General features: G+C 38.9%; 2 protein-coding genes across 12 annotated transcripts in view; one reads left to right on the forward strand and one right to left on the reverse strand.

Annotated features, from left to right (window-relative positions):
- ArfGAP3 (ADP-ribosylation factor GTPase activating protein 3) overlaps window positions 1-11,246 on the reverse strand; it is a 20,127-nt gene extending 8,881 nt beyond the window's left edge. For 4 of the 6 annotated variants that reach the window (XR_002671755.2, XR_002671754.2, XM_022796679.2 and 1 more), the window contains exons 1-6: window positions 11,087-11,246; window positions 9,170-9,319; window positions 8,772-8,918; window positions 8,433-8,573; window positions 8,097-8,342; window positions 7,286-7,446 (exon numbers count right to left, since the gene is read on the reverse strand). Coding sequence is in view for 4 of the 6 variants with exons in the window: in XM_022796679.2 (XP_022652414.2) it covers window positions 7,286-7,446; window positions 8,097-8,342; window positions 8,433-8,573; window positions 8,772-8,918; window positions 9,170-9,319; window positions 11,087-11,158 (917 nt within the window). In the remaining 2 variants the exon portion in view is untranslated. Of the gene's footprint in view, window positions 1-7,285; window positions 7,447-8,096; window positions 8,343-8,432; window positions 8,574-8,771; window positions 8,919-9,169; window positions 9,320-10,635; window positions 10,802-10,906; window positions 11,044-11,086 lie in introns of those variants that run through there. The other 2 variants (XM_086982338.1, XM_086982337.1) reach the window with 2 other exon arrangements.
- An 831-nt stretch (window positions 11,247-12,077) lies between these two features.
- On the forward strand, window positions 12,078-27,357 carry DppIII (dipeptidyl peptidase 3). 6 transcript variants are annotated; one of them, XM_022796673.2, is made up of 15 exons: window positions 12,078-12,245; window positions 12,484-12,708; window positions 12,965-13,055; window positions 21,481-21,601; window positions 21,883-22,092; window positions 22,558-22,798; window positions 22,915-23,109; window positions 23,313-23,482; window positions 23,708-23,964; window positions 24,164-24,284; window positions 24,773-24,914; window positions 25,146-25,271; window positions 25,610-25,854; window positions 26,136-26,362; window positions 26,956-27,357. In XM_022796673.2, the coding sequence occupies exons 1-15, from the start codon at window positions 12,189-12,191 to the stop codon at window positions 27,099-27,101; spliced, it is 2,574 nt and encodes an 857-aa protein (XP_022652408.1). In that variant the 5' UTR covers window positions 12,078-12,188; the 3' UTR covers window positions 27,102-27,357. The 6 variants fall into 6 exon arrangements, with proteins under 6 accessions (XP_022652408.1, XP_022652410.1, XP_086838460.1 ...); XM_022796675.2 differs by having other exon boundaries at window positions 12,493-12,708; XM_086982334.1 differs by having other exon boundaries at window positions 12,102-12,245; window positions 12,605-12,708.
- Window positions 27,358-27,558: the final 201 nt, after the last annotated feature.

Consider the following 27,558-nt stretch of genomic DNA (forward strand, 5'->3'; position numbering starts at 1 on the left):
TATATATATATATATATATATATATATATATATATATATATATATGATTAATCATTACTCCATTGAAAAAAAATTTATATATATGGATCTGCTTAAAAGAACGTGTATACAATAGCTACTAATATATATACATATATTAGCATTAAAATCTGTTTCTCAAGTTTCAAACTCATCTCTAGACATCTAGCGCAGCAGTGAATCTCTGTTTAACTGCTTGATCCTCCGTACTCAACTGCTAAATAGATTCAATGTAGTACATTTTGTTACATGGTTGTTAATTGGAAATTTTCATTTTTCGATCATCTTTACAGCTTACTTAATGATCCTATATTTAGAGGGGCTATGAGGCGAGTCGCCTATAATGTTAGCCTGCTAAGTTCATGAAGTGAAAGATAGTAATTGCATTTCATCTATCGAAAGTGATCAACGTGTCTTGACTATACAGAAAAAGAGCGACCTGTCGTTTCTCCAAAGGTGTGGTTCGTGACAAAAAACAGACGGGTCCTCTTTTGGTATAAAAACGAACTATCTACTGGTAAAGCTATTTGCTTATTGCATTGCTTTTACGAAATGGTGGAAGCCTTCGTGAACCCGCACTAAGCGCATGTATACGTAAAATACATATTCATACGTTAACTCTTGAGTCTTACGTAATAACGTCCTGAAGATTTACAAGTAAAATTATGTAAATATGTACGGAAAAATAGTAGCACACGTAAAACATTAAATATTTAATTCGATACAGACCGCCAGTTTCCATGAAAAATAGTATTGCCGACAAAAAATTTTATTAATTCAACCGCTAGTACTAAGTTATAGGGCAATGTCTTTTATTTTGGTAAGTGGAATTTGGCTTCCATATGACCGAAAGTAAAATACATTAACAGTAAGATTAATTCATAATTAGCCTATAAAATAGCTAACCACATGTTTTCGTATCTCTTTAGCACTAGCATACAATGTTGCCTTACTCCACAAATAAATGGACTTGTAACGAGCTAAATATCAGTAAGAATTTCGGGTTTTTAGTCAAAGCTAACTATAAATTTGGTCCTTCAACATTCAGCTCGGCTTAACCGCATTGAGGCTCAGGGACTATCGGGCAATTTTCGAATGAGCAAAATCATCTACTCTTCTACGGTTATATACCTACGGATATGACGGAAGTATTGGTTACAATAGCCAATAAAAGCAAGTACAAAGCGTTTGCATAAATTTACCAATACTCCATTTCATTTAATTCTCTGCAGCGTTGAGAATTATATGGCCTTTATTGAGTACAACTTTATCCATCACATTGCAGCCAACAGAGTTTTGGATAAAGTTTACCATCTCTCTAACGGTACGAATGAACTACCGACCGCGTTGCCCTTCTCATTTTTATTGCCGCTATAGTCTCAAATGTTGCGGTTGTTCAATATGCTGCTGTTCTACTGCACAACAAGCACATACTCCGCTACACTATTATCGGAAAATGCTGTCCAGGAAAAAATGACAACACCCGGCACACACAAACCTCATTTTCACGGTAATAGCATATTCTTTTGAACCCATTCCCCCCGCCACCATTAGCATCATTACCATTGTCATTTGATCCTCGTGCCAATAATGAGTCAACAACATCGTTCACTTACTTTAGCCTATCTATCTATACATAGCTCATCTACAGGCCCGCTTGTAGTCCCGGGCACACCCTAGAGGTTATCTGTGCTGCGTTCCTTGATGTTATAAGTCTTATACAGTGTGAAAGCAGAAAGCTTACGCAAAGCGCGCAAAATCGTATGAGTCTGCCACCAATGCCTTTATGGGCAGTACGACACCTGCATCTATGCGGACATATCAGTGAGAAAAAAGGACCGCAATAAGAGCAGCAGTGAGACTCACACACAGGATCCAATCATTGCGTTGTTTCGCTATTTGGCAGTCTATATTATATAGCTTACGATTCCGCTGCCGCGGTTGCTAACACTACACTAATGCAGAGTTGTAAATCCAAAATTGCCACCGTGCCATCACGCTGCTGGCCATGGGTGCTGTGGCATTAGTCTCCGCGTTGATTCAACGCGTGGTCTACTAGATCAAATACAAGTCGCCAATGTAGGCAACACAAAACCACCAAAGCGAGCAGTGCAGCATTGTCCAATGCACCTCTACTGGCTTTGCCGATATCGCCGATCATTGAGACAGCAGTATATCCCATCGTCTGTAGCGCCACCTAACAGTAGCATCAGCAACATCAACAACATCTTCAACATCAACAGGCTCTTCACATACAAAAAATTACATTGATGGTAAATTTTCTTCAGCCTATATAAAAAGCTTTCAAAACTTAGTCTATAGATGTCCTTGCGTATCGTACCTCTAAAAGATTGTTCTTACTATAATCTCTTCGCCTCTGTTAGAGTCCTTTTGATAATTCATTGTACTAAGTTGATCTATATTTAAACTGTGCGCGAAACGCTCTCCCAGTATAAAGTCTATAGATATTTCTGGAATATTTAAGTCGATTTTCTCACTGTGATAGTTAAGAAGGCTGTCTGGATGATCTTCGACTTGCTCCATAAAGCCTCTATAACAGCTAAAAGACGGGCTTGTAGGATCGTTGAAGAGTCCATCATTTAAAGAAGATTGTGAAATGACAACTTCAGCATGAGTGTGCACACATGATAGAATTAACCGTCTGCTCACTGGCTATAAAGCCTGTCATCCGTTCCACCACTGGAGGGTTATCGTTGCGTGGAGCCTACAACTACAGAGATAGAGGTATAGCTAGCTAGTTAAAGTGGAACGTTATCAATACCAGCCAAACGGAGCAATTGGCATCTTCAATAGTAGTGGTTTATTCGGCCTACTCAACCGCCGTTGTTCGTTTCTTCGTAGGGATATCATGTAGGCGCAAGCTAGATTGGCGCTACTGTACCCGATCCTCACACACAATGAGTGGGAGATGACAAACGCGGGAGAGAAGCTGAGAGGCTGCGCTCCACTTGCTGAAGCTAGTAAGCAATAGATAGAGAGCAGCTATTGCCGACCACTTGACAGTGATTAGAGCGATTTTCAGCTGTGACTTAGTATTCTCGTAGTAAATAAATTTGCGGTGGAACGATCCCAGCAGCAACAGCTATATTATATTAAAGTTTATAAGCACTTCTGCTGTTCAGCTCTACGAGCATATTTTAGGGAACGATGCGGCAACAAAATACAATCTGTCATCAGAAAGTATTTTCTCTGTAGCTACCGGCATGGAAAATTTGGCTAACCATCGAAAACACGTAAGTGTGAAGGCATTGATCACTATCTAGAGGGTCTACATCTACATCTACAACAAAGTTATGCAACCTCGTTCCGTTAAGAAAAACCTGCTCTCGTCTATAGCATACATCAGCAGTTACTTGTATTGCTTGCTATGCATCAGTGGTCGCCATCTAACCAGCCAGCTTGACGTCTGCAACTAAATAAAAGACTTTATAATGAACTTCGCCTTATTAGAGTGTTAAGCTATATGAGCACAAGAAATCTTCGGGTACATGCAAACCGAAATCATGAAGGAAAAAAAGTGATATCCGCAAGAAGCCCAAGTAGTTGTTTTGTGTACCTTGCAAATATCTACTAGAAACTGCTAGCGCCCAGCCGCCTGCTTGACGTTTGCAGACCCTAAGGAATTTTATTCCAGGCACATTACGTCATAAGGCACGTCTTTTAATCGACCTTACAGTCAAATGATAGAGTAAAGAGAACTTCTACAAGGCCTGTTGGCAGAAATCATTGTGGCACGACATACAGTAATACGTGAAAATATAATCATTGTGGCACGACATACAGTAATACGTGAAAATATAAGTATATTTTCTACCATTACGAGAAAACACCTACCGAAGTGCTCAAGGTTGGAGCTGATCCAATGAGCAATAGAGATGTAAAAAAAACTACAATTGGTCGATTGGTCGACCGCCTTATAAAAGAACTTGATCCTGGCAATAATAATAGCCTTGTTTAGTAAATTAAGTGAAGCATTTTTCTAAAACGAATTTAGACCTGAGGACTTACACCTACATACATTTCCTTGCGCATTAGTTCACATTATGCGATCGCTTTTATCATTAACCGCAGCTAAATTTTAATGAAGGTCATTAATATACAAACACGTCAGCATCCCTGCTGATTATATCAAGGTACCACAAGGCATATGTAAGAGCTGTTAGCTAAAGCGGGTGGGCTGGCATATAGCTTCTGCATGTATTTTGTTCGTCTCAAATGTATTACAGTATTCGTATATAAATTTTTTACTACTAATCACGACCAATCGACAGACTAAAATACGAAATTTCAGTCAACTTTTAAAAGCTTCAAATTAATGTAAAGAGCAACTATATTTGAAAGAATATGGACAAAACCGTTGAGGAATTGGTTCTTGAAAAAAGAAACCATTTTGGCGATCTTTAGCTATATACAAGTTGTGCATTTAATATTATTATTTAGGCAATGTATCGTTCTTTTAACTCCCTGTTGCTGTCTTATGTCATATGTGCTTAAATTTTGTTTAAAATTCGAACCTAAAAATATCCGTAGACGGGAGCTTTGGTTCAACCAGAATTTTACCCACAAATAGATCTATGAACGCTCTCATTTAGGTCAACGCTTGCATTATTCGGTTGATATGCAGTACCTCATCCTGCCAATAAAATTGGCTTTCCAGTTCTAGGGTAGTCATAACACGAAAAAACGTTCGTGTTGTCGTTACAACGTGCAAGAAGCTAGAAGTGCCACCAAATGTTGCGCCTGCCACTCGGCTTCCGAATTCATATATTCAACATCGACAGTTATCAAGAATAGGGCGACATGTGATTGCTTCTTTGGAGGCAAAAGCCCTGCACAGTATTATATTAACCACTAAAAAAATTTACCCTGTACGGTAATGCCATCTGCCACCAGTGTCCACGGTGTGCAAACCGAAAAAATAATTGCAGAATGTACACCATACAAATAAAATAGTTTTCGACTTATTACATTGGCTCTTTTACACACTTCATCATACGTAAAACCAGACTGTGTAATTTTGACATAGGACTACGCCTGTACATTTAATAACCAGCCAATCGCCTTAGCAAGTTGCAAAAAAAATTTATCTAAGGCCAATCGGGGGTCTCTAATAGAACCGACTTTAGCCTGAATATGATATCCCTCGAGCACTTAGTTCCACAGTTGTTTAGCTAATCTAAAAGTGCAGAGTACTTACGAATATTAACAGCTAACAAATGAAGTTACACACTGTAGATATGTTTACAATGATAACATGATTTAAGAGCAGTCCCCACTATCTGTGGTCCATTCGGTAGAATCTAATACTTTTTGAGCTTTAAAAGTCAACTAGTGACACAAAGATCAAATAGTTTCAGGGATTTCAATACATAGGCGAATAGGCTAAGTTCAAAAAAGCGAAGAATATAGCCGAAACAATCACTGTATACACAAATTCAGTTCTATAAGACCCTTCACCGGCTGGTCTCCCAAATTCTAGTGCTATCTAAAAGTGGCATCACGCATTCAGACGGGCAGGAACACGCATATCAAGATGGTTAAACAGTATTCACCTAACCGAACTACTAGACTACACAAACAGGGGGGCGAAAGTTGACCACAAAACCGCACAGCAGAAATGTTTTCCCATTGAGTTCCCAGTCACCACCAAGAAAAAAAGGAAAATATTTCATGAAACTGAAGCGTTTGCTTGCGCCCGAGTTTCACAGCTTATTGGCACAATATAATAGATATTAATATACAACACGGCAACATCTCCAGATTTTTTGGGCACCACAACCTTAACTGAACCACCTAAGCTTGCACCATAAACAGCAGCATACTGCATGCCAATAGTATCTGCATATTGTCAGTCCCTGTCGGTTACCACGGTTGAATACAGCCAAAATTGGCTGGGTTTTGTTTCGGAACGCCTCAGAACCTTGTTTTGTTGGCGGTACTAAATAATGAAGCAACGTGTCTACACTATGTACGTTGGTACATTTATATATAGTATTTATATATAAATAGATTTGAGACGCATTGTCGTCGTCAACAAATAACCGTAGCTATACGGCAGTATTTGCAACTCTGCTAGCGTACGAGAATGAGTTGATTTGAAAAACAACGAGGTTCCCTCGAGTACGCGACTACGCACTCTCCACGAAAACTGAACACGAATAATGGAGGCAAATAGCCCAGCCGCACCATACAAAGCCATACCACCGAAAGAAGCGACGGAAACCGTCTCGGAATCGGACGAGGCGACACAACTTGAACGAGAAACCACAACTGTGCAGTTCATTATGTCAGTATCGAAGCGAAGGGGAAGGGGAAAATCGAATAACTTGATATAACTTAACAATTGTGAATTCCGAAGTCAGCTGATCGTTTGACTAACCTAAATGATCAGACCTTAAATTCCTTTCGTTTTTTAGGTGTTCCAAGTGTTCCAGGTTCAGTTGTTCATGTTCAAGGCTCGCTGCTGAAAAGGCTCTGCCGAAGGAAACCGCTGCAAGAAATGACGACATGAGTGGTTCTTTACGCGTCAAAAAGATCGCCATCATCGTGCTAGTGGTTATTGCTATCGTCGGCATTGTGGTCGGAGCCATTTGGCTATTTGCCTCTCGACGAAGTTCAGATAACCGTAAGTGCATTATCCGCAAGTCTTGTTAGATATTAAGATCATTATACCCAGCACAGGGATTTGTTACATGGTCATACAGGATCGCGAATACGATAAATCTTGAGCTCTTTTATGAGCGAACCAAGTAAAATCGGACAGTGATGAACAACGCATTCGTTTAAAACAGTTAATCACAACTCTGTAACTAAGGGCAGTATATTGAAGATTTGTTCAATTATCTAATCAAAATCATTGTGAATGTATACGTCACGCATTGCGGTAAGGGCTCTACCGTGAAAGACTTTGAATGTCTAGTTATGTGTTGTATGAGCCTCATCAGTAAGAAAACGGCTCCATTAGTCAACTTCGAAATTGAAGAATAACAAAGGCTGCTTTCTCAAGCTAAACTGATGCGGTGAGGTCTCGTAGATACGCAATTGGCCTACAATTGTCATGTAACAAACATGTAACAAACAATTAGCACATATTACTTACCAAAAATCATAGGTATGACTCCGATACATAGATGGCTCCATAACGACTTTAAAAAATAGCATAGCTTCCACACTACATATCGTCATAAGTTAAACATGAAGACTATCTAGATTTTCATTTATTTTAATGCCAAAGAACAAAACTCACAGTTGTTTTTCCTGCTGCTCCTTTTTTTGGACGATGCTAAGCTTTTGCTGAGCCTCCATATGTGCTCGCATCTCTTCGCGCTGCTTGGCCTCCTTTTCCAATTCATCGAAATTTACTGCAGCTTTCTGGGCTCCAAGGCCTCCCGCTTTTCGAGCTCCGAGCTATCGAATTTCAATCGTTAAATCCGAAAACAAAAATCTTTCAGTTGCCGTCAAAAACTCACCCATATACAGCTCACACCAGTATACATTAACTTATATAAAAAGAAAAAAGGCACATAAATTATGTGGAAAAACTGAATCAAATACCATGCCTATCTCACGGCTGGATTGAAAAATTGCAAATAATTAAAGTGATCGGTTTTCGCTTTGTTGACCGATCATTTGACGATTTTGGGCGAACAATTCTTTCGTTTCCCCGGTGACACTCTATTCACACAAAAACAAATTTTGGACTCTGCAAAATCACAGACCACCGAAACAAAACCGAGTTCACTGCATGTAGCCGTTGTACACTTCGTTGTCTGTCGTAGTTTGTAGGCAGTACATCACTGTGAGCCACTCAATTTAGGTGGCATTCTCTCTTCCATTGTTGTTATCCACATGATATTCAATAACAATGGTAACACGAAGGAAAGAATGCGACAGGTCGAACAACAAAGTAGTGAATATGCCTTCTAACGATGATAAGGAGCAAAGTTAATAGTTTCTAAACTATAAAACCTATGCAGGGTAGCACTGCACAGAAGCAAATGCTATGGAAGTGTTATTAATGCGCTTATATGTGTGTGTCTACTAATGATTCTACTCACCCCACAACCAACTCGTTTGGCCCCCAGTCCGCCAATTTTCTTAGCGCCAATAGTGTTGACAGATTTCCGCCCTTCCGCTAAACCCGAGGCGTCACCTGCGACTCCACTTTGCCCAGTGTTCTTTCCGCTGTTCGATTCGATTATGTTGTTGTTATTATTGCTCTGTTGTTGGTTGGCGAAAAGATTGTTGTTAATGCTGCCACTGGTATTACTGTTGAACAAACACTCCTGAGAAGCCTCTTCCAACTGAAAGATATGAACAGTCATGGTAAGCGAATGCTACTAAGCCGTACAATATGTCGTCCCCCATTCGTGGAGTTTCTGGAATTCACTTACCTGCTGCTGAGCAGATTTGCTAGTATGCTCCTCAAAAAAGTCAAGGGAATCCTGCTTTGCTCCCTCGCCGCTGGGATGATCCCCGTGGTGTGTGTCATCGATCCAAAGTTTTGTGCTGTGAGTCTTCATTGCCGCTGCAGCCTACCAAGTTACAGTAACAGATAAAAAATTGTTACCTTAAGCCTTAGAAACCGCTCTGCAGATACAGCAGCGAATTGTAGTTGTTTGATAATCGTAATCATATTGTAGCATAGATCATTTCAAGTTAGGTAGTCGGATTGAGTACAATAAATTTGTGTGTGCGTGCGTGTGCAATGTGTATATAAGCTCATTGCTAACCATTGAATGCAGTTTCTCCCGGTATAAAGACGCAGCTCTGCTATTGTATTTCTGTTTGGCATCCACCTGTAGAACGGTGACGCCGTGCGAAGAAAAGAAAGATGTTGCATTTGCATTTCCTCCCAACTGCATCGACCGTAGCTGAATCTAAAAAAAAGTTATTCAAGATAATTTTCAAGAAAATTTACTAAACGTTATTAATGTTTGATACATAACCTCAATATTATATAGATGAACCTGACTTGAAAAATGCTTCAGATATTTTGGAGTGAAAGTGTATCTTGTTCGTCACTTGATCGGCCTCTCTGCGAAAATTCAATGTCACAAAACAAGAAAGTTACAATTAAGTGTCTGTCAATGGTAGTTATAGCAAAGATGCAGAGAATCTACGAACTTACCCATGTGTAAGTGGTGTCAAGATTGGTCGACCTTACAAAACTAATGTGAGTTCCAAGGCCTCGATGAACTGCTGAACAATCGATGCAAATGAAAACTCCGTACGTTACTGAACTCCATGTTGGATTTTTTGCACCACAGTCGAAACATTGCTGTAACAGGCGTTAAAATTTATTGTGAATATTTATTGATATATATATATATATATATATATATATATATATATATATATATATATATATAAAATTAAATGTAAAACACTACATTGCCGATAATGGAGACAATGGCCTCAGCTAATACACTTAAAAAACTTCAGTTTGATCGATTGACATGTACCGGATCATTACATAAAAATCCAAATCTTCATTAAATAAGAACATATGATAGGTAATGTATAACTGAGCTGTCATGCTCAACAGTAACTAAAATAACGATAACGAAAATTAGCAGTGTCGACCTATTCGAGTATCAGTCTCCGTGGCAGGTATGTCGACAGCAGTGTTTATGTATATATATATATAATGGTGGATATATAGGTTATTCGTAGGAACATACCAACATCAATTTTTACGTATTGCCTTGAAGTATAAGACCATTTGTGTGGATAACACTCGCCTATTTATTGCTCTTATCCCTTCTGTTCCGACAAATGTAATGGAATCACAAATTTCAACGAAAAGTTCGGCTGTGGATATGTAAGAAACATGGTGTATGTATATCTGCCCAACAAAATCATTAGGATGAAATCCCGCTTACGATAGCGTTCGCTTTGTGATTTACGCTTGTATATATTTTTAGTGCACGAGTTTTGCGTTTTAAATGACGATGGTCGGTAAACGTGCGTTAAAGTACTAGCAACGTAAAGTCCAAGTAGACCCGTCGTGATTCTCAGTGGTTCATCATTAGATCGCTTGACCCATAACAGATTGATAGGCGCACCTTGGCTACGGTGCAGCATTAGGCATTCAGGCAGATACATAGTCGCTTATCTGTCAAATGAAACGCTATTAATATAAACTGCAGAGTAGCATATTGATTGCTGTTGCTTCAGGTAACTTTAATCATATGATTTCTAATATAAGCATGTATACCCCTTGAATGAAAACTCTGACAAGAGTCGAATGGCAACGTGTTAGAAGGCGACCATCTGAAGCCCGACAGACAGAGATTAGACAATGAGCCAGCAATATACGGAATTTACGGTTCATGGCGACAAAATGGAACGTTTTTGCCTGTGACGGTCTGTTCTGCTCGATGACCACTTCCGTAATGATCGTGGACAAGGTTTTGGCTGGCTACCGTCTGTTTGTCGAAGGCCTTCTCAGGCAGTGTAAGCGATATGTACACGAGGAGCGCATTGCAGTTGTTCTTAGATATTTTCTTGTAGAAAGAAAAGCATTGTTCGAAATTTACATTTCTTCATTATATATTAGTTCATGCTAGTATTCAAATTGCGTATAGAACAAACCTTACGATTAATTGAGTGCAACCTGAATTGCATTTACTCGTGAGCTCAGTATTACAACATAAACGCTGCGTGCTGTTCCGCTGAACACAGCACCAGTTTTGAAATCGCTATTTGATGTTTCCCGTAAACGGTATCCATCAGCAGACGTCAACTAGGCAGGCGTAATAACAGCGGATCCGAAGTAGCCAGCCGTTATCCTCATACGTGACGTACTTGTACGATAGCATGAATGCATCAGAGTATTGAATTACGAAAACAATTTCGCACTTACTTGACGACCGGATGAAGGAAGTGATGTAGTAGCGAATTCGAACAGCTGTGCTCGCTCTCCACTGTAGGATATTTGCAATGGTTTTCGCACTCACCAAACTGGCTATTGGGATTACACTGGTCGTCAGAAAATGGCTGAACTCTTTTAATTGACGAGTGGTAGACTCCTCTAAGGACTCACCTTGTTGGCTGGGATGGATCGAAGTCTCTTGAAAACGGCTGTAATGTCATTTTTACTTGGAATATCTGCCATTTTAGAGCCGTGTGCCACTGTCACAATACGACACACCACTGAGGCTGACGTTGCCTCCTTAGCATAGGGACCGAGTAGCAAGGCTTCCCTAGAATCGCTGCGCTCAACGTATGAACGCATCGCAAGCTGTAGCATGTGAGAAAGATAACGGGCGGTTGAATAACGCGGATGACTCCGCAACAACACTAGAGTATTAATACGTGACAAATATCGCGGATGTTTGTTTTTATTGTTGCTGCTTTATTACCTAATGAATTACGGAACTAATAAGGGCTGGTTAGATTTCGGTCATCAGGAAAATGGTTGTTTCACATATAGCTTTAATCTAGTCTAGCTCTAGTAATATTATCGTTTTTTCTACATTTATCACGAGCCTGACTTTAAAGTTTTTTTTTCCAACTAGCAATACTTAGTTAAATTATAGAATAGATACGAACTGAATATTATGTATTGAAATATTGCAAAGATTTAGTGTAAGATATGATTATATACCTATGTATATGTGCTGAATATGCAACATATATATCTACGAGTTGATTTCACGACACAATAGAAAGAAGATTTGCAGCTTGTAATCAAATAGTAACTTTAGCCGTATTTTATTAATAGGTTCGTGTCAGTAGTTAAATGTTTAGTTCGTAGATTATTAAGAAATTGATTGTATATGAGGGCGTCTTCGTCGTTGTTGCATGTGCTGACAGCATTTTATTCAAATATAAATACTACACAAACTTATATGTATTTAATTAGCAAAATATGTCCCATATATTTTTGAGTTTAAGTGTAATGATACGTTTACTACTACGATACCCATTTATTATCCATTACGGGTGCTATATACATATGTATATGATAGGTTAATTTCGAAGAAATCCCTAAATGTCCCTAGACATCCCTAGACTCTCGTGTATTGCTGCGTATGTCGTGCGTGCATTGATGAAATTAGCGCGTTGTTAGACAGTGCTTTATAATGTTTTAAGTAGAAGTATTTTATTGTGTTACCACCGTTCAGTGTTTCCGGTTCACAGTAATGTACCGTATATTACGCGCTGCAAAACTCGGTGGAGCTTGTAATGCTCATTTAAGTGTAAGTGTGTCATCAGAGTTCGCATTTCGTGAACAAACTCTTACTTTGTTCATGAACAAACATGAGGTGTTTGCCTAATGCCTCTCGATAAGAGGAAATAAATAAACAGATAATAACTTTTTAGCTCTTGCATTTGGAAATCTCAAAAAGATGCAGTGCGAGCGATTAGATTTTCGAGTTTTTTTTTTTAAGATTTCTTAGATTTCTCTAAGGGTTTTTGCTATCTTTATAATTGTAGAAGACTCAGTATTTGCAGGCAGTGAAGAGGCGTTTCGTTAGCAATTTAAGAAATTCGTCAGCTTGTTTTGCCGCTTCCAAAAAGTACGGTCAATACACTAATTTTTTGGCCGTTCCACCAGGAGTGGCAACTTCTGTGTCAGAGTTCACTCCTAGTTTAAGGAGTTTTTGCTCAACGACAACAAGCAGCATACATGTGAAAAAGGAAAAATTAGCCGATATTGAGGTAGGTGGTAGCGAATATTGTTTTGAATATTCATTAGATGGTTATAGTTGGCTACGTCCGAACGTTAGATATGAATTCAAAGCAAAATGTGAGAACGTAAGGCTCCTCAGCTTTAGAAAACTGGTAAAAGTAAATTGTAGGCGGTGACAGCCTTTGATATACTTGAGAAAAACGATTGATCGTAATCGTTCTATGTATAAAATACTAATTTTAAACGATGTGTCAATAATGCTCAATAGAGTTTATTTTTTTGTAGGACGAGCAACCGGAACCAACCACCTATCAGAGCAACTTCAAGAACAACGCTCAACTGCTCAGTAGAGCTGTCAGAAATCCTATTTCTTTACGTGAGTTGCATGTCAAAACTATTTAGTTTTTTTTTGTGTAATATGCCTAGATTGAATAATAAATGAATTTGTCAAATTTGTTTTAGTTTCTTACTCCGTGTGGATGCCACATGGTAATTATGTTTTTTTTGTATTAAAACTGTCATTTGTAGCTTTGTTTTAGTACTATTCGCAGTTTAACATGCCGAAGTCCCCTAGGTCTTTATGGCTTATTACAAAATTTAAAACGTTGTCGAACTCAAATATTTTCAATTTTTATTTTTCTTTGTTTCCGTAATATTAGAAATTTAGGAATAATGATATCGAATATGACTAATAATATATAATAAGTATCTTATACAAAGTCTCTTTGCAGTATGCAGTAAACCAAGTGGTTGTCTTACTGTACGCAGATCCCGATTGAAGGTATCGCATTCTCATAGTCGATGGAAGTCACTCTGATAGTTGTTACACTTTATTATGGAATTGAATGTCGTTGTCTCATAATAAGCGAAAAGCTGCATAATTACTGCCTTATATATTTCAAAACCCTTCTATAAATATCATTCGGGAAAACTACTATGGTTATTTTTTTCACTAATGGGTTTGTTCAATAGATCTTCAACATATCTTCAAGGTCTACTCAGAAAAATTTTCTTTTCATTCAAAGCGTATTGCTGCTATTTACATAATATATTTAATTTACCATTGAGCAAGACGCAATTAGTAGCGTCAACAAATTTACATTTTGGGTGTTAGTTTCAGATTTCCTATAGAATTTATTTGTAACGTTGAAGTGATTTGCCATTTCTTGTGTAAGGCTAAAATTTTTCAGCTATCCATAGCTGAAATCATTTTTAAAAACATTGAGCCAAAGATATCACGCTTGCGGTACCACATCTGAGTAGGGACTGTTACGTTTACGTAGCAATCTTTTGACTGGATGCATTTAAATTTGGCGCGGGGTTGTCGCAACGAGTGCTCTAAGCCGCCGCTGCAGACGACGTTAAGGCAGCACTCACTTTGTTTATCGAGCAAGATTAGGTCGTCTGCTCGCGTGCCGCTTCAGATTGCAAGGCAGCAGCTTAGCAAAGTGATGACGAAGACATCGAGCTGTTGAGGAGAGAACGGTCTCTTTCTTGACAAAATTGTTGCAGATCGACGGGTCTTGCGATCGAGTTGTGCACTGTAAATTGGTGAGCATTCTTGCATTAATATCGTATACTACGCTCAGCCATAAAAGAGTTTAGTTTTTAATAATTTTCCAGTGTCAACGCGCCAAATGGATGTCTAAAAAACAGCAAGTTTTTTGTAAAGAGACATATTGCTTGCACAATCTGTCGAATTCGTTTGAGTGAGCGATGTGTCTCATCAGCTCAAGGTTTATGTTGGGCTAACTTGTAGCGAATTCGCAGCTATTTATTTCCGGCTGTACACAAGGACGTTTGAACTCGATATATAAGCAGTTGATTTCGTAATCAAGAGTGGCCAAGGTGAGTCCGTGAGAATGAACCGCTCAAATTTGGCGTTGGCTGACTTCCGCCCAAGTGCCGAAAATTGGTCATTTAAAAATATTACAGAAAGTTTGAACTTGCGTAGATACATGTGTTACATATATAGGTGATTGCCGCTGAGTTTGGTTCCACTGTTTCGAGTTTTTAGTGTGTCGATCCCATTTGTGCCCTGGTAGTTTTTGAAATTGATAAAAATACCGAGCAAAGGGTTCTCCTCTAATTGCATGCTAAAAAGTCTGAATAATTGATGTGGAAAGCTCACGGTGAGCTATCTTTATCGGAGTCTAACTATACGTGTGAGAAAGGCCGGTTAGGCAAAGACTTGCCCTCTTTTAATTGAAAATTGGCGTTTTAAGCTGAGTACTAAGTCTAAGAGAAGGGAAAGTTACATAAAATTATTATTCGAGCTTGTTTATTTTAAAGCATAACTTATGAAAGGGATTCGATTTAAACTGTTGCACTTTTTCGGCCCATATTTCGGCGATGCGCGTGTTATATTGACGCTGCCCATGTTTTTTATTATTATCAGCCTATTAAAATGTTTACAGTGGAATTTATCCACCTTTGCTGGTAACAGCCGAAAGTTTAATAAATATAAGCAACCAATGCCGTTAGAGAATATATTAAATCGTTTAAAACACTGTCATATGGGTTGTAATACCAGTCTTGTTGAGTTCGCAAAAGAGGTTTGCGGGATGTCTTAAAAATGATACCAGGGGGCAACGAGAGGCATGGTATGCATTACAATTTTCATCGCATCTTGAACACCTACATGTATCGTCAGGCTTGCGGAAACCTGGTTTCCTGTGGAATCTGTGGTGGAACTCATGAACGGCAAAGCGAATAACAATATGCGTGGCCGATTCGTCCCTTTTCACCAATTGTTCCTCATCGTATCCAACACAAAGCTCTCATCAATCGAATACCTGTTCCTAGTTCTCCAGATCGGTCTCGATATGCTCCCTATGCTCCAAGTTCAAAGCGACTACGCAGATCTTTGCACAACAGTGGCGAGTCGACTAGGAAATACGCGAGACGATTTTGGATTCCATTGTACGTAGTCTCAGCATTTCTTTGAAACAGGAGCTTCCTTGATTGGGTGTATTTTACTGTGCAACTCATTGCTCGATATTCATTGATCTCTTATATGACGCGTATACCTTAGGGCTAATGTATGAAATTAAATGATTTATAAAAAAAAACGATGAAATCTATGATTTTAAATCGCCAATGACTCAACGTAAATCTATGCGCTTTTGGCACTTTAGTAACCAAACATAACTTATATTTTAGTTTGATTTGATTTTGAATAACTGCATGTTACTGTTCTTCGGATACTTAGTGATATGACTTTCGATATGACTGCATGCATTGTAACTGTAGTCCGAATGTTTGCATCTAGCAAGCAATAAATCTTATCGACCTATGGTTATCTCGGATGTTTCCGGTTTTACTTCGGGAACTGCATTAGCGTTATGTTACACGAATTACATCGGATTCCAGAAGCTTAAAAAACTAACAAATATCAAGCTCTTAGTAGAAAGAAACCCCTAGATATGTGTAATTACCACACCTTTTGGAGACAGCTCAGTAGTTTACCCGCATTTATTTTTTTAATAAACATTTAAATTCCGCACACATTTAGTGTGTTTAGAATTTAAATGCAGTGTTATAATATTATATATTCCTTTTTCGAGACATGTCAAAGCTATTTTACCTCTATCTAAATATTTGTAGTGCTAATTTGTAAAGGGCATAGTATTGCTTGTGTTAAACCGGAGATATGAATTTCGAGGACGTTTCTGCAACAAAGTTTTTGAATTGCACCATAGTCGTGTTTTATGATTTCAAAATTTTTGGAACACCAGTATTGTTTCTTTACGTGTATGATTTTATTTGCTTCAGGTAAAGATGGCTTAGACAATAGTGTAGTTTGTACAACCTTTTTCAATTCATAGGGTCTTAAAGAAAGATTCCACCACAGACCTCTAAGCACAGCACGGAAGAACCTCATGCTTTATTATTTCTATATGATGAAATGAATCATGCAAGGTTGTAAGTAATGAGCCGAAGCTGCGCACCGTAGAGATGTAAATTTCTCATACTTAACCTTAGCGAATTATATGGAAGACAATTGGTTATTGCAACGAATGTAGTAGTATAGCCTTTGGCCACTTCCCGGCAAGCTGCTGTTAGCATATAACATTATAATGAAAAAACTAAACTATTGGTTTATTGCATTCGATTACATTTTACACTTAATATTGATATTTTTGATAAACAGTAATTCTATGAAGATTTGATAACAATGGTAGATTGAAGTTTGCTCGAGCTTTTTCTTTGAAATTTTTCAACAGCATAGCTTATAAAATCACCCGTAAATATAACAAACATTCGAATTGATAGAATGAGTGAACGCACAGGATAGTGTAATGTGGGCTGACGTTAAGTGAAAAACATACCTTATTTCCAACGGGTAGTCGGCCTATCTCGTTAGCAATCACTTCTATAATTGCAAGAGGATCACCATAATACACAACTACACCGATTTTTATTTTTTTGGCCGATTTTGTGGGTGAGGTTTCCCACACGTTTCTGGCTTTTCATTGAACATTACTACTGAAGCCGTGAAGGGCTCGCCTCAGCTTCGTAGCAAATTGTATCTTCTTCGGGTTTGTTTCATACTTTACTATGGAGATCTTATGAGAAAGATATCTGTAAAAATGTTTTACGAAGGTTTCTAACTTAAATAGGCGATGCAGACAAAACTAATATATGAATGAGATATTATCGCCTCAGCTATTCACCGTACAGCTACATATATTGTCGACATGTTAATGATTAGGCTCGCATGTAATGAGCATCATTTATTTAAAATGTTTCCCGTTTTTGAGCCCAGGAAGCTGGAGCAACTGTAGCCAGGTAAAGATATAAAAACTTGAGCACTATTCAGTAATTTACACGTTCTGGAGGTACGTAACACCTCATATTGAAATGAGAAAATCTCATATTGATCTATAAACGCAATTTTACCACTCAAAACATACGGGAATTATATATTTCCGATGTTATGGTCACATTTAGGGTATTTAGTCTTACTTCCCTTACGGCGACCTGAATTCCGTGAAGTTCCCCAGAACAGAAAAAAAAGACGAGAAATCCAGAACGATTACAATGTCCTAGCCGTGTCTAGTCATCCCACTGCATCATTTTATAGCTCATTCTCGTATGATAAACGCGTTTTAAGCTTAACACGGATTTTTTGCTTGAGCCGCCAAGCTGTGATGACTGGTGAGATCGTTTCGACTGCAACAAACGGAAGAGCAGCACACCAAATGACAACGACATTTGCGAAACACAAGCTCAGAACGCAATTACTGTACGACCCAGAAATATACCTATTCGTTGCAGGTATCGTTGACTGTATCAAAGCGACTAATCAGAGTTAAATCGATTTCGTTAGAATGACTGCGTTTTATTGTTTGTCCATAAGTCAGTCAGTCAAACAGACAGAGTGATCTAATCGTGTACATATATTTCGAAAGATGATACACACAAGCGATAGACTATAAACCAGCGGTGCTGATGTAGCTACTGATATTGCTGATATTTTTTTCTGTCTGCCTTTCTGACATCCTTTCCGCTATCGTCGCCATTGGTTACAGCTCAATCCGGCCCAGCGCAAAAGCTAGTGACACAGAAATCCAGCGGGGTTTTCTTCTGGCAGAAGATATGGTGTAGTATAGCTGATGCTGGATAGCAGTAAGTGGCGTGGACAGACGGCTCTACGGAAGCGAAGGGCGGTAGCTGTCCTTTTAAATTTAGGCAAACTTGTATATGCTGCCGAATCGGTGCCACTCGTGTTACTACGCAGCTAGGCAATCCGAAGGGTACGCGCAAATTAGCAGGCTATTTCTGTTCATTGTGCTACTTCTGACGCTGCTAGCGCGACCAAGTACAGTGTGTGCTGCCTGCCGCCGCTACTGCGGCTGCTGCGACGATTCCTATAGCAAGCGCTACCTTTGGTCAGCTACCGCTGGTCGTGATAGCCAATGCTCACTGTGGCGGGAATAGCCGAACTCGGAGAGTCACGACCGCAGGGTAGAGGGCAGGCGTTTAACAGGCAAGAAGGTGAGACTAAGCGAGCAATGCGCAAAAATAGTGCACAGACAACAAAGAGAGAGTGAAGTTCGTGGTTCTTTATCTCAGCAGTTTACTCAGCCTATGAATATAGTAAAAAGATTGAATTTGGTGTTTGACAATTATGAAACAAGCAAATTTCTGGAGTCCGCGATCTTGCTGTCTTCGTGGAGGCCGGGCTCGCTACGTCATTGGTCTACTAATTCTGCAAACGGTGCTACAACCGCATGTGCTCGTGATTGGCAGAGGTACATTGTTTCATTTAGATTTCTGTGCGAAGAATTTTTTAGTACATGCAATATTACGTTGACGATTTGACAGCTGAAATGCGGTATGCTTTGTATTTGTTGTTGATTGAGGATAGCAGAATTTGCTTATGCAAAGTAATCATTCGCAAATGTGTGTGCACGTTTCTCTATATAGTTTATTGTCGTCGCTATTGAAAAATTATTTATGTTGTTGCTAACCTCCGATAAAGCCACAAATTTACCTTGGTTAATATAGGAATTCCGTGATCGGAGCCTTACCAAAAACTATTATCCATTGTATTTGCACCATACGAACCATGACACAAATGCTTAGGTGCCTGAAATTGTCGGACTTCCACATTTAAATTGGGACTTGTTTTAAGCCCCGAATTAACGTGGCAATTGATACAAATAAGCCCCGAATTAACGTGGCAATTGATACAAAGGCAGCTATATTGAATAATTCCGTTTTTGAAATATTAGTGTCTCAGCGAATGCAAGTCATGTTTTTTTAGAAATACCAGTTTTTTTTTTAATACAGCTTACAAACAAGCCACATCAACGGTGTTTTAATTTATCCTGAACATGTTAATTTACTGTTTTCGAACTGATAATGCGTCAGGCAGCTTCGCTTGTAAGTGAAAACGCAGCCGTTACATGTGATTGAAATCGTTCGAAGGAAGGCTTGCCAGCAGACAAGCTTTTTTGAACAGCAACGATATATAAGCCGGCGTCACATTAACGCCGGATAGATTTGACCTCATCCTATCGCTTCATACTTTACCACATCCTCCAAGCGTGCTCCTGTCATAGCGATGACGATATTCAGAAGTCTGGCCATATTGTTGGGTAACAGAAGCAACTCAACACTCGTCTAGGAGGTGCAGCTGTTACTGATTTCGTTGCATGTTTCGTCCTTGACTTTTATCTTGTACTATATTCACTCGACCGGTTTCCTCTAACAGTACAAAACATCAACATGTGGTAATATTCAGCCCGCAAAATAATGACTTAGAAGACAACTGGAGTTATAATAAAACACAAAATATTTTTTCAACTTCTAAGTAAAAAGCTCTAGAAGTTCCAGAATATAATCATATCTCTGACTAGAAGTCTAGTCCGGCTGCTTAAACAGCTCACGATTACCGTGAATTACTTTGTAGTTTTCGTTAATAATTTTGATCCGTCAATGTCACGTGGCTGTTTATTTCCTAACGCACGACTCTGTAGCGCACTATGTCATAGTTTTTATAAAGTGCTGATTTAGAAAGAGTTAAATAGCTGTAATGTACTTCATAAATAGATCATCAAACAAAACATTGCGCAGTTAAAGACAAACGGCCTTAAATAATGATAGTATCAAAGTGCAACAGCGTGGAAGGTAGTGGGTTATTTTTGTGCTTAATGTCTTCGTCCCCTAACGGAGATAAGTTCACTGCGAGTAGTGATGCAAAATTTACATGTTAGTATGATTCGCCAATTTGGCTATTGGCACTTCTATAGCGGTGTGACACCTTTATTCGCCAACAATAATAACAGAAAGGCCCTATCAATGTGAAGAGTAATGAATGAAATTTAAACTCAGATCTTTGAATTGTTTTCCGATTTATTGCATTCCATTCCGACTAAACAGTTTTGCATCTAAGTAGTTGGTAATAGTAATGATCTATCTTAATTCAGCACTTGGCTGATTTACTTGACTACTTAATCATCATCGCCAATAGTCTCAACGGCAATGTATCCGATTCTTGTCTACATATTATCCAACAATTGAAATGTTTACCTCACAGGAACGTGTCCGTGAAACCTGTACAGTAGAGCAAGTTGTCCGACCTCGGTGTACCGATACACGTTGCTTGAATATACTGCAAGTACTAAAGGCCTCCATTGACCTTTTTCTACAGGAAATCTATGCGGTACTTGTAGTGTTCTCCGATGTGGTCCACGCGCTCGACATCTGCTCTCATTAGTCATTAGTCTAACAACTCTATCCAACGGTTTTTTTTAACATCAAATTTTTTTCCATTACGAATCATGTAAAGTTCGGTTCAGGCATGTTTATGATAGTTCCAAAACGACAGCATATGCATGTGTTTGCTTGTATGGGGAAAATTCTTGCTCAAATAGGCCGTTGCTATGAGGCTCGTTCGAATACGAACATGCGTTGTTGGTAAGCTTACTGAAATTGGTCACTTAATCGTACTTGCGGATATTTGAGTGCCATTTAAGAGTACGTCTGTACTAACAATTATAATATGGGTCCTACGGTAGGTTGATGTGAAAGGCCGCTTTATGTTAACAACTATCGGTGGCGAGGGACTCGGTGAGCAATGGCCAGCAAAACTATCGGAGTTTCATCTTTCAAAGAACATACTGTTTTACAGTGGGAAGCGAAGACATACAGAAAGCCCTCTGTATATACCGTTTAGCCGGCGCATCTTAGCTACATAGAAAAATCCCAGTTGATTTGATATTCGAATTGAATGAACAACGACCTAATACATAACGACTGTCTGTGTACGCTTGTTTAATCAACATTTCCAGACGAAGTAGCCATGGTGGACATGCACTATCCTAATGATACTCCTTTCCAAAAGCTGGACTGCGACGTAGCTTTCAGGAATCTCACCAAGGAAGAGAAGCTTTATACTCACTATATATCCAGGTATGCATTGATAATGTATCGTCATTTCAGTGTGCTTAGAAAAGTGTCAATTTTTGTTGTCCATCTAGGCTACTTGGTTGTTTATAGTTAATTTAGTCGCATAGGGTGGTTCCCGATGTACGAATAACGATGGATAAAACCCGTATACCACTTTAATCCAAGCGACGTTAATTCATTTCTTAACAACGCAGCCAGCGACGTTAAATCACCCGCACTTTTTTGGCCTTCGGTAGCACTGAATCAAAATGTTGTATGCATAACCGGCTTTAAAAACATTGCAGGGCGGCATGGGAAAGCCAAATTATCAGTATGTTCCAGGTTTCGCCAGAATCACCTTTGATTTTCATTCTTCTCGACAAAATTCTCCGAGTGAAGTCCTCTGTGCCCGAAGTCGTAGCCCACTTAAAACAGAACCATGGTTTTAGTGACGATGAGACAACGGCATTCCTCGTTTATGCTGGTGCTTTCATGGCCAACAGTGGTAACTATCGGTAAGTAAAGTGCGAAAAGGCACGAGGTTTTGATCTCAACACCGGAATGTCAATAACAGTAATTTCTTACATTCAGGTATCCTGAGAAAATTATTTCATTTTGAGTTAAACCAAGCCGAGTCCAGTCCAGACGAAGTATTGTCTATGAACGCCGGGTGTGCAATGTACCGTTGAATTGCCCATTTCGTATTTGGTCGATTTTGAGCAGTGTTTGTGGTTACAGTGAGCCGGGAATTTTAACTGATTTCTTAAATTTCGTTTCATTAGGGCGGCCAAAATTTGAACAAGCTAAATGTTATAGCTCAAAACTAGTCTCTGCTCTGGCGAATAAATGGGTGCACTAGTAAATTGCGTTTCTGAAGCTTGCCAAGGGGACAGGACATAGGACTAATATTTGTTTTGTTTAGGACTTGTGAAATTCTGACGTGGGTTATTCATATTTTTCCTGATTATTGAATTTAATAGAGGCTTTGGCGATACAAAGTTTGTGCCGAACGTAAGCATCGACAAGTTCACTTCGGTAGCAAAGGAGGTACTGTCTTCTGACGAGCTCCCCTTTTTCACCAAGCACTGCATAGAACAACTCTATGACTATGAGAGTCGGGTGCGCTCGTTGGGCTTTCCTCCAGCCTCCATCACTACATACTGGTCAGCCAATTGCAACGAAAACGACGCCAAGTTTGTTACGGAGTTCCTAAACTCGAAGGTGGGTTACTAGAACGATGTTCATTTGACTATACGTTTGGCGAGTTAAATCTTTGCATGTCGCACATAGCTTATCCCACGCCAGCTGAGGTGATGGAGGGTAAATGTCTATTGCAGAAGGTAGAAGTATGGAACAGTCGCGTATTCAAGACGGCTGCCAATACCGATGGTAATGATAAAGACGAGTACGAAATCCGATTCGCTTCAAAGCAGCTTACGGATGAGCCTGACACTACTGCAGAGCAATTAATAGGACATAAGGAGGAATACAAGGGCAGAATGTTTAAATTCACGCGTGGCGACTATTCAGAGGTAAGTATATCGTTACAATAAATCGTAGGCAGACTCTATCTCCAACGTCAAAACCACCTTCCATGTAAAATGCTACCTGATTACAGTATGTTATCTGATAAGGCCAAGTTAAGCACAGATTACCGAGAAAAATTACCTTTTGGCATATAATTCAAGTTCGTAGTATGCACATCTAACCTGACACAATTGTCCTTTGCTTTCAGCTGATGCCGGCTATCATATCAAACCTGAAGTTGGCCGTCAACACTTCTTTGAATGATAACCAAAAAAACATGCTCAATGAGTACATCAAGTACTTCGATACAGGCTCGCTTACAGCTCATAAGAACGGTAGCCGATACTGGATTAAAGATAAGGGACCCACTGTTGAAGCGTGAGTGTCATAAAAAAAAACCTGTGCATTTTTGTCTAAAGTAGCTGTAACTACATAGGTGTGGTGGTCTGTTACTCATTTTGTCCTTTTTAAAGACATTGTCTAATATTGCGATGGTAGTGACATCCACATTTGATATATTTACCCTTTCGCCGAAAATCATAAATTCCTTTTGATGTATATATGTCTAACCTTTCAGTACGGCTTGGTTCTATGTCGTTTTAGCTACATTGGTTTTATCGAAACCTACCGTGATCCTGCGGGTGTCCGCGCTGAGTTCGAGGCCTTTACAGCTGTGGTGAACAAGGAAAGTTCGAAAGTACTCGGCGAATTGGTTTATCATGCGGAGGAGATTATTAAAAGTTCATTACCATGGCCCAAAGAGTTCGAGAAAGATGAGTATTTGCGGCCCGACTTCACTGCCCTAGACATCGTCACGTTCAGTGGAAGCTCTATTCCTGCCGGCATCAATATTCCCAATTGTGAGTTGCTGTTCTAGCTGGCGAAAGACATGCGTATTGTATTCGTTATAAGTTAGATGAAAAAAAGTTGTTCTTTGCAAACCATGTGATAACATAGTATTAATTTGATTGACTTATACCTCCTGTGAAATATATAAAATAAAATTGCTGCTTACATTAGTTTCGGCAGATAATAACAAATACATGTATCTGTTCGCAGACGATGAGATTCGGCAGAATGAGGGCTTTAAAAACGTCCACCTGCTTAACGTTGTTAAGGCCGGTAACGCTGCGATGAAAATCAAGTTTGTCTCAGACGAGGATGCCGAACTCATTAAGATGTAAGACTTGTGTACGAGGTATCTGTTCGTTTTCTGATAAGACTTACAAGGCAGTTTATGCGGGTTAAGGTTATCAAATCGAGTGACACTAACATAATCTCGACTACATGCATTTTTTGAAGATCATAGATCTTAGTCGAGACTATATATTTACATTATTCTCTGCATCGTCTGTGAAGTCGTCGTGAAGGCTTGCCGCCGTTTTAGTCCAGGTTGACTTGTATTTTCGATATTGTTTTTCCCTCTGTTAATGAAGATATGCTTCTGTGCAGATATGCTTCCAAGTTATCATTTTGTGATATGTCCTCTATTATTAATATTATTGTTGTGGTATGTCCTCTGGTAAAAATGTAGTTGTCGATATTTGGTGTTTTGTTAGTTTTTTAATTACACAGACCCTCAATTGACACGAAACTTAAAACAGCTATTGATAACGCTTGTTACACTAAAGGCGTGTTATCTAAAAATATGTATGATTTTGATAACAGGTATCGTGAGGCGGCATGCGAGGTGCAGCTTGCTTTGCACGAGCTCCTTGGTCACGGAAGTGGAAAGCTCTTCTCGGTCAATGAGTCTGGAACGCTGAATTTTAATCATAAAAACACGAAGAATCCATTGAACGGTAACGAGGTATGTTACATCTTCTAATTTAAGGTCATATTGTTTGTAACTAATATCAGTATAGGCGATTACTGGGCTAGCCATTTAGGTAGCGCCAAACTCACACTGGTTGAAGCAAGGCGTCATGAAATAGTTCTCTTTAAGTTAAATCGTGCTACGCTGGATACAAATGACAAAAATGATAAAAATAGTATTTTGACCTGTCCTAATAAAACACTAATGATATAATTCTTTTTATAGATCACTTCGTACTATCGACCAGGAGAGACGTTCAATTCCATCTTTACTGACATCGCTTCCTCATACGAAGAGTGCCGTGCGGAGTGCGTTGGCATATTTCTCTCTACTTTTCCAAATGTTTTAAAGGTGAGTTACATTGTTCGGCGTTCTTATTTATTTTAGAAATGTTTATGTTAGGCTATCTGACGTTAGAAGCCAGATAGAAAAATGTTATTTTATTTAACAAAGCTAATTTGTATATAATTGTATGAAATAAAAATTTCATTTTCCTGTACGATACCTAGACTTGCAATTCGACTTGCAATAATCAGGCCATTAAACATCTAACCGCAAAGCACTCAAAACTACAATGGGATCAACAAATACAGACATTTGTACTAATCCTTTACATTCCCTTACCTAATGGGTGCGATGTGTTCTTCGTTTTATTTTATATTCGATCCGAAATTTTTCGAAAAATGCAGGTATTCAGGAGTGTCGGCAAGGAGGCGGATAATTTGATGTATGTTAACTGGCTTTCCATGATGATCACTGGTTTGAGGAGTCTTGAACACTACAACTCCGATACCGGCAAGTGGAATCAAGCACATGCGAATGCTCGCTTTGTAATTTTGAGTGTGCTTCTCGAAGGGTCCGAGAACCTTATCGAAATAAAAATTGTTACGAACAAGGAGGACGGAAAGCCAGATCTTCTTGTCACCCTGAAGAGGCTAGTGTTTGATTTTAAGCTAGTTATGTCAATAAGTTTATAAAAGTTAGCTTAGCGACAGCGAAATTATAACTTGAAAAGCAAAAGCGGTCATTCTGCGAAAGCGTTACTAACGTTAGTTAACTTATGGAATTAGATTATTATTAATGAAGTGTCAGCTTGATTTGGCTAAACAAGTTCTCTATTTGATTAGGATACAAAGAACAATCAACTAAATACCTGTGGTCCTCTGCCTTCCGCGATGCATAGTCTCACTAGTTAATCTACGACATCTATTACAGGGACGAAATCCTCAAGTCGGGCAAGAACACGATTGCCAAATTTCTGTTGAAGCTTCAGGTGTACAAGGCGACAGCAGACATCGAAAGTGCTCGTAAAATGTATATGGAGTACTCGCAGGTGAAGAAGAGGAACAGTATTGACTTTGTTGAAATCCGAAATATTATTATTGATCGTAAGAGGCCCAGAGCTATTCTTGTCCAAAGTGCCACTCGCCTCGACAAAGCTTGTAAGTATGGGACGTAGTATTAGTACTAGTTGAGGAGTAACACTTCCTAAGGATGCTTTGCTCAATATAATCGCTATCGCCTGCATCTGTTCCACTCAAGAACTTCATGCCTAATGCGTTGTTGCTCCGAACATTTGTTCTCAAAATGGATAGTGTATATAAGCGTTTTAACTCTATTGCATAATACAGCTAGTACAAGACTACCTTGATAGTCCGATTGATAGTGCAGTACTAACATTTTCTTTCCCGATGTGCTTGGGGACACAAGTGTCTACGTTCTATGCCAGGTGTATACGCACTTTGGTTCGTGCTAAAAACCAGTTGTTCGAAGCAATACTGAGCAGTGGTATCGCATTGAAAACTCAAAATGTGTAGGATTAAATAATGACTGTTTTTACCTTAATCGGCTTAGATTTGCTCTCTCAGAGCCCTCTCATTAACACCGTTACTGCACGATAAGCATGTAGACAGATGTAAAATTATTTTGATATGTTACGAGAGCTTAGTGAATGCTTATTTAACCATAGCAAAAATTCAATTCAGTCTTTAATTTGTATTTCTCCTTTTCTTTCATATATTCAATCGACGTCTAGCTGGAGAAGTAGAACTTCTTACATATGATAATTCTCCCGAGGGTTTCGCAAAATCATGGCTTGACCACTATCCGAAATCGGAGCCGCTGTACAAGCAAATCAAAACGCTGTATAACAAGGACTTAAAGTATTTCCCCGTTCAGTGAAGCAGAACGGGAAACTTTTTGCTGTTTAGGCCTCCGAACCTGTAAACGGAACTGCCTAACAATAGCGTGTATCTAAAAATATTATTATTTAAAAAAAGGTGCATGGACAATTTGGTATAACTAACACAGCTGAAAACTTATGCGCTCCGCGTCAAGATGTTGAACTGAAAGAAACCAATGTCATAATATTGACGTGGAAGAGAAGAAATTATTTTATAGCTGTTATGTAATAAACAAATTATTGATTTATTTTAAAGATTGTGTCATAATTTAAATATTTAAATTTTATGTAAAAGTTTACTTCTTCATTAAAATCGGGATAGATTAAAATAGAATTTTATCATTAAAGTTGTTAGTCTTACATTGTCAAGAAGCGTCACACACAAATTGTTGTATTAAAGGTTTGTACAGTTGAATTCGTTGATTAAATGGGCTAAGTTAGTCGAGTGTACCTTTG

Source organism: Varroa destructor, unplaced genomic scaffold, assembly GCF_002443255.2.
Source record: "Varroa destructor unplaced genomic scaffold, Vdes_3.0 BEIS01000003.1, whole genome shotgun sequence".
Lineage (NCBI taxonomy): Eukaryota > Metazoa > Arthropoda > Arachnida > Mesostigmata > Varroidae > Varroa > Varroa destructor.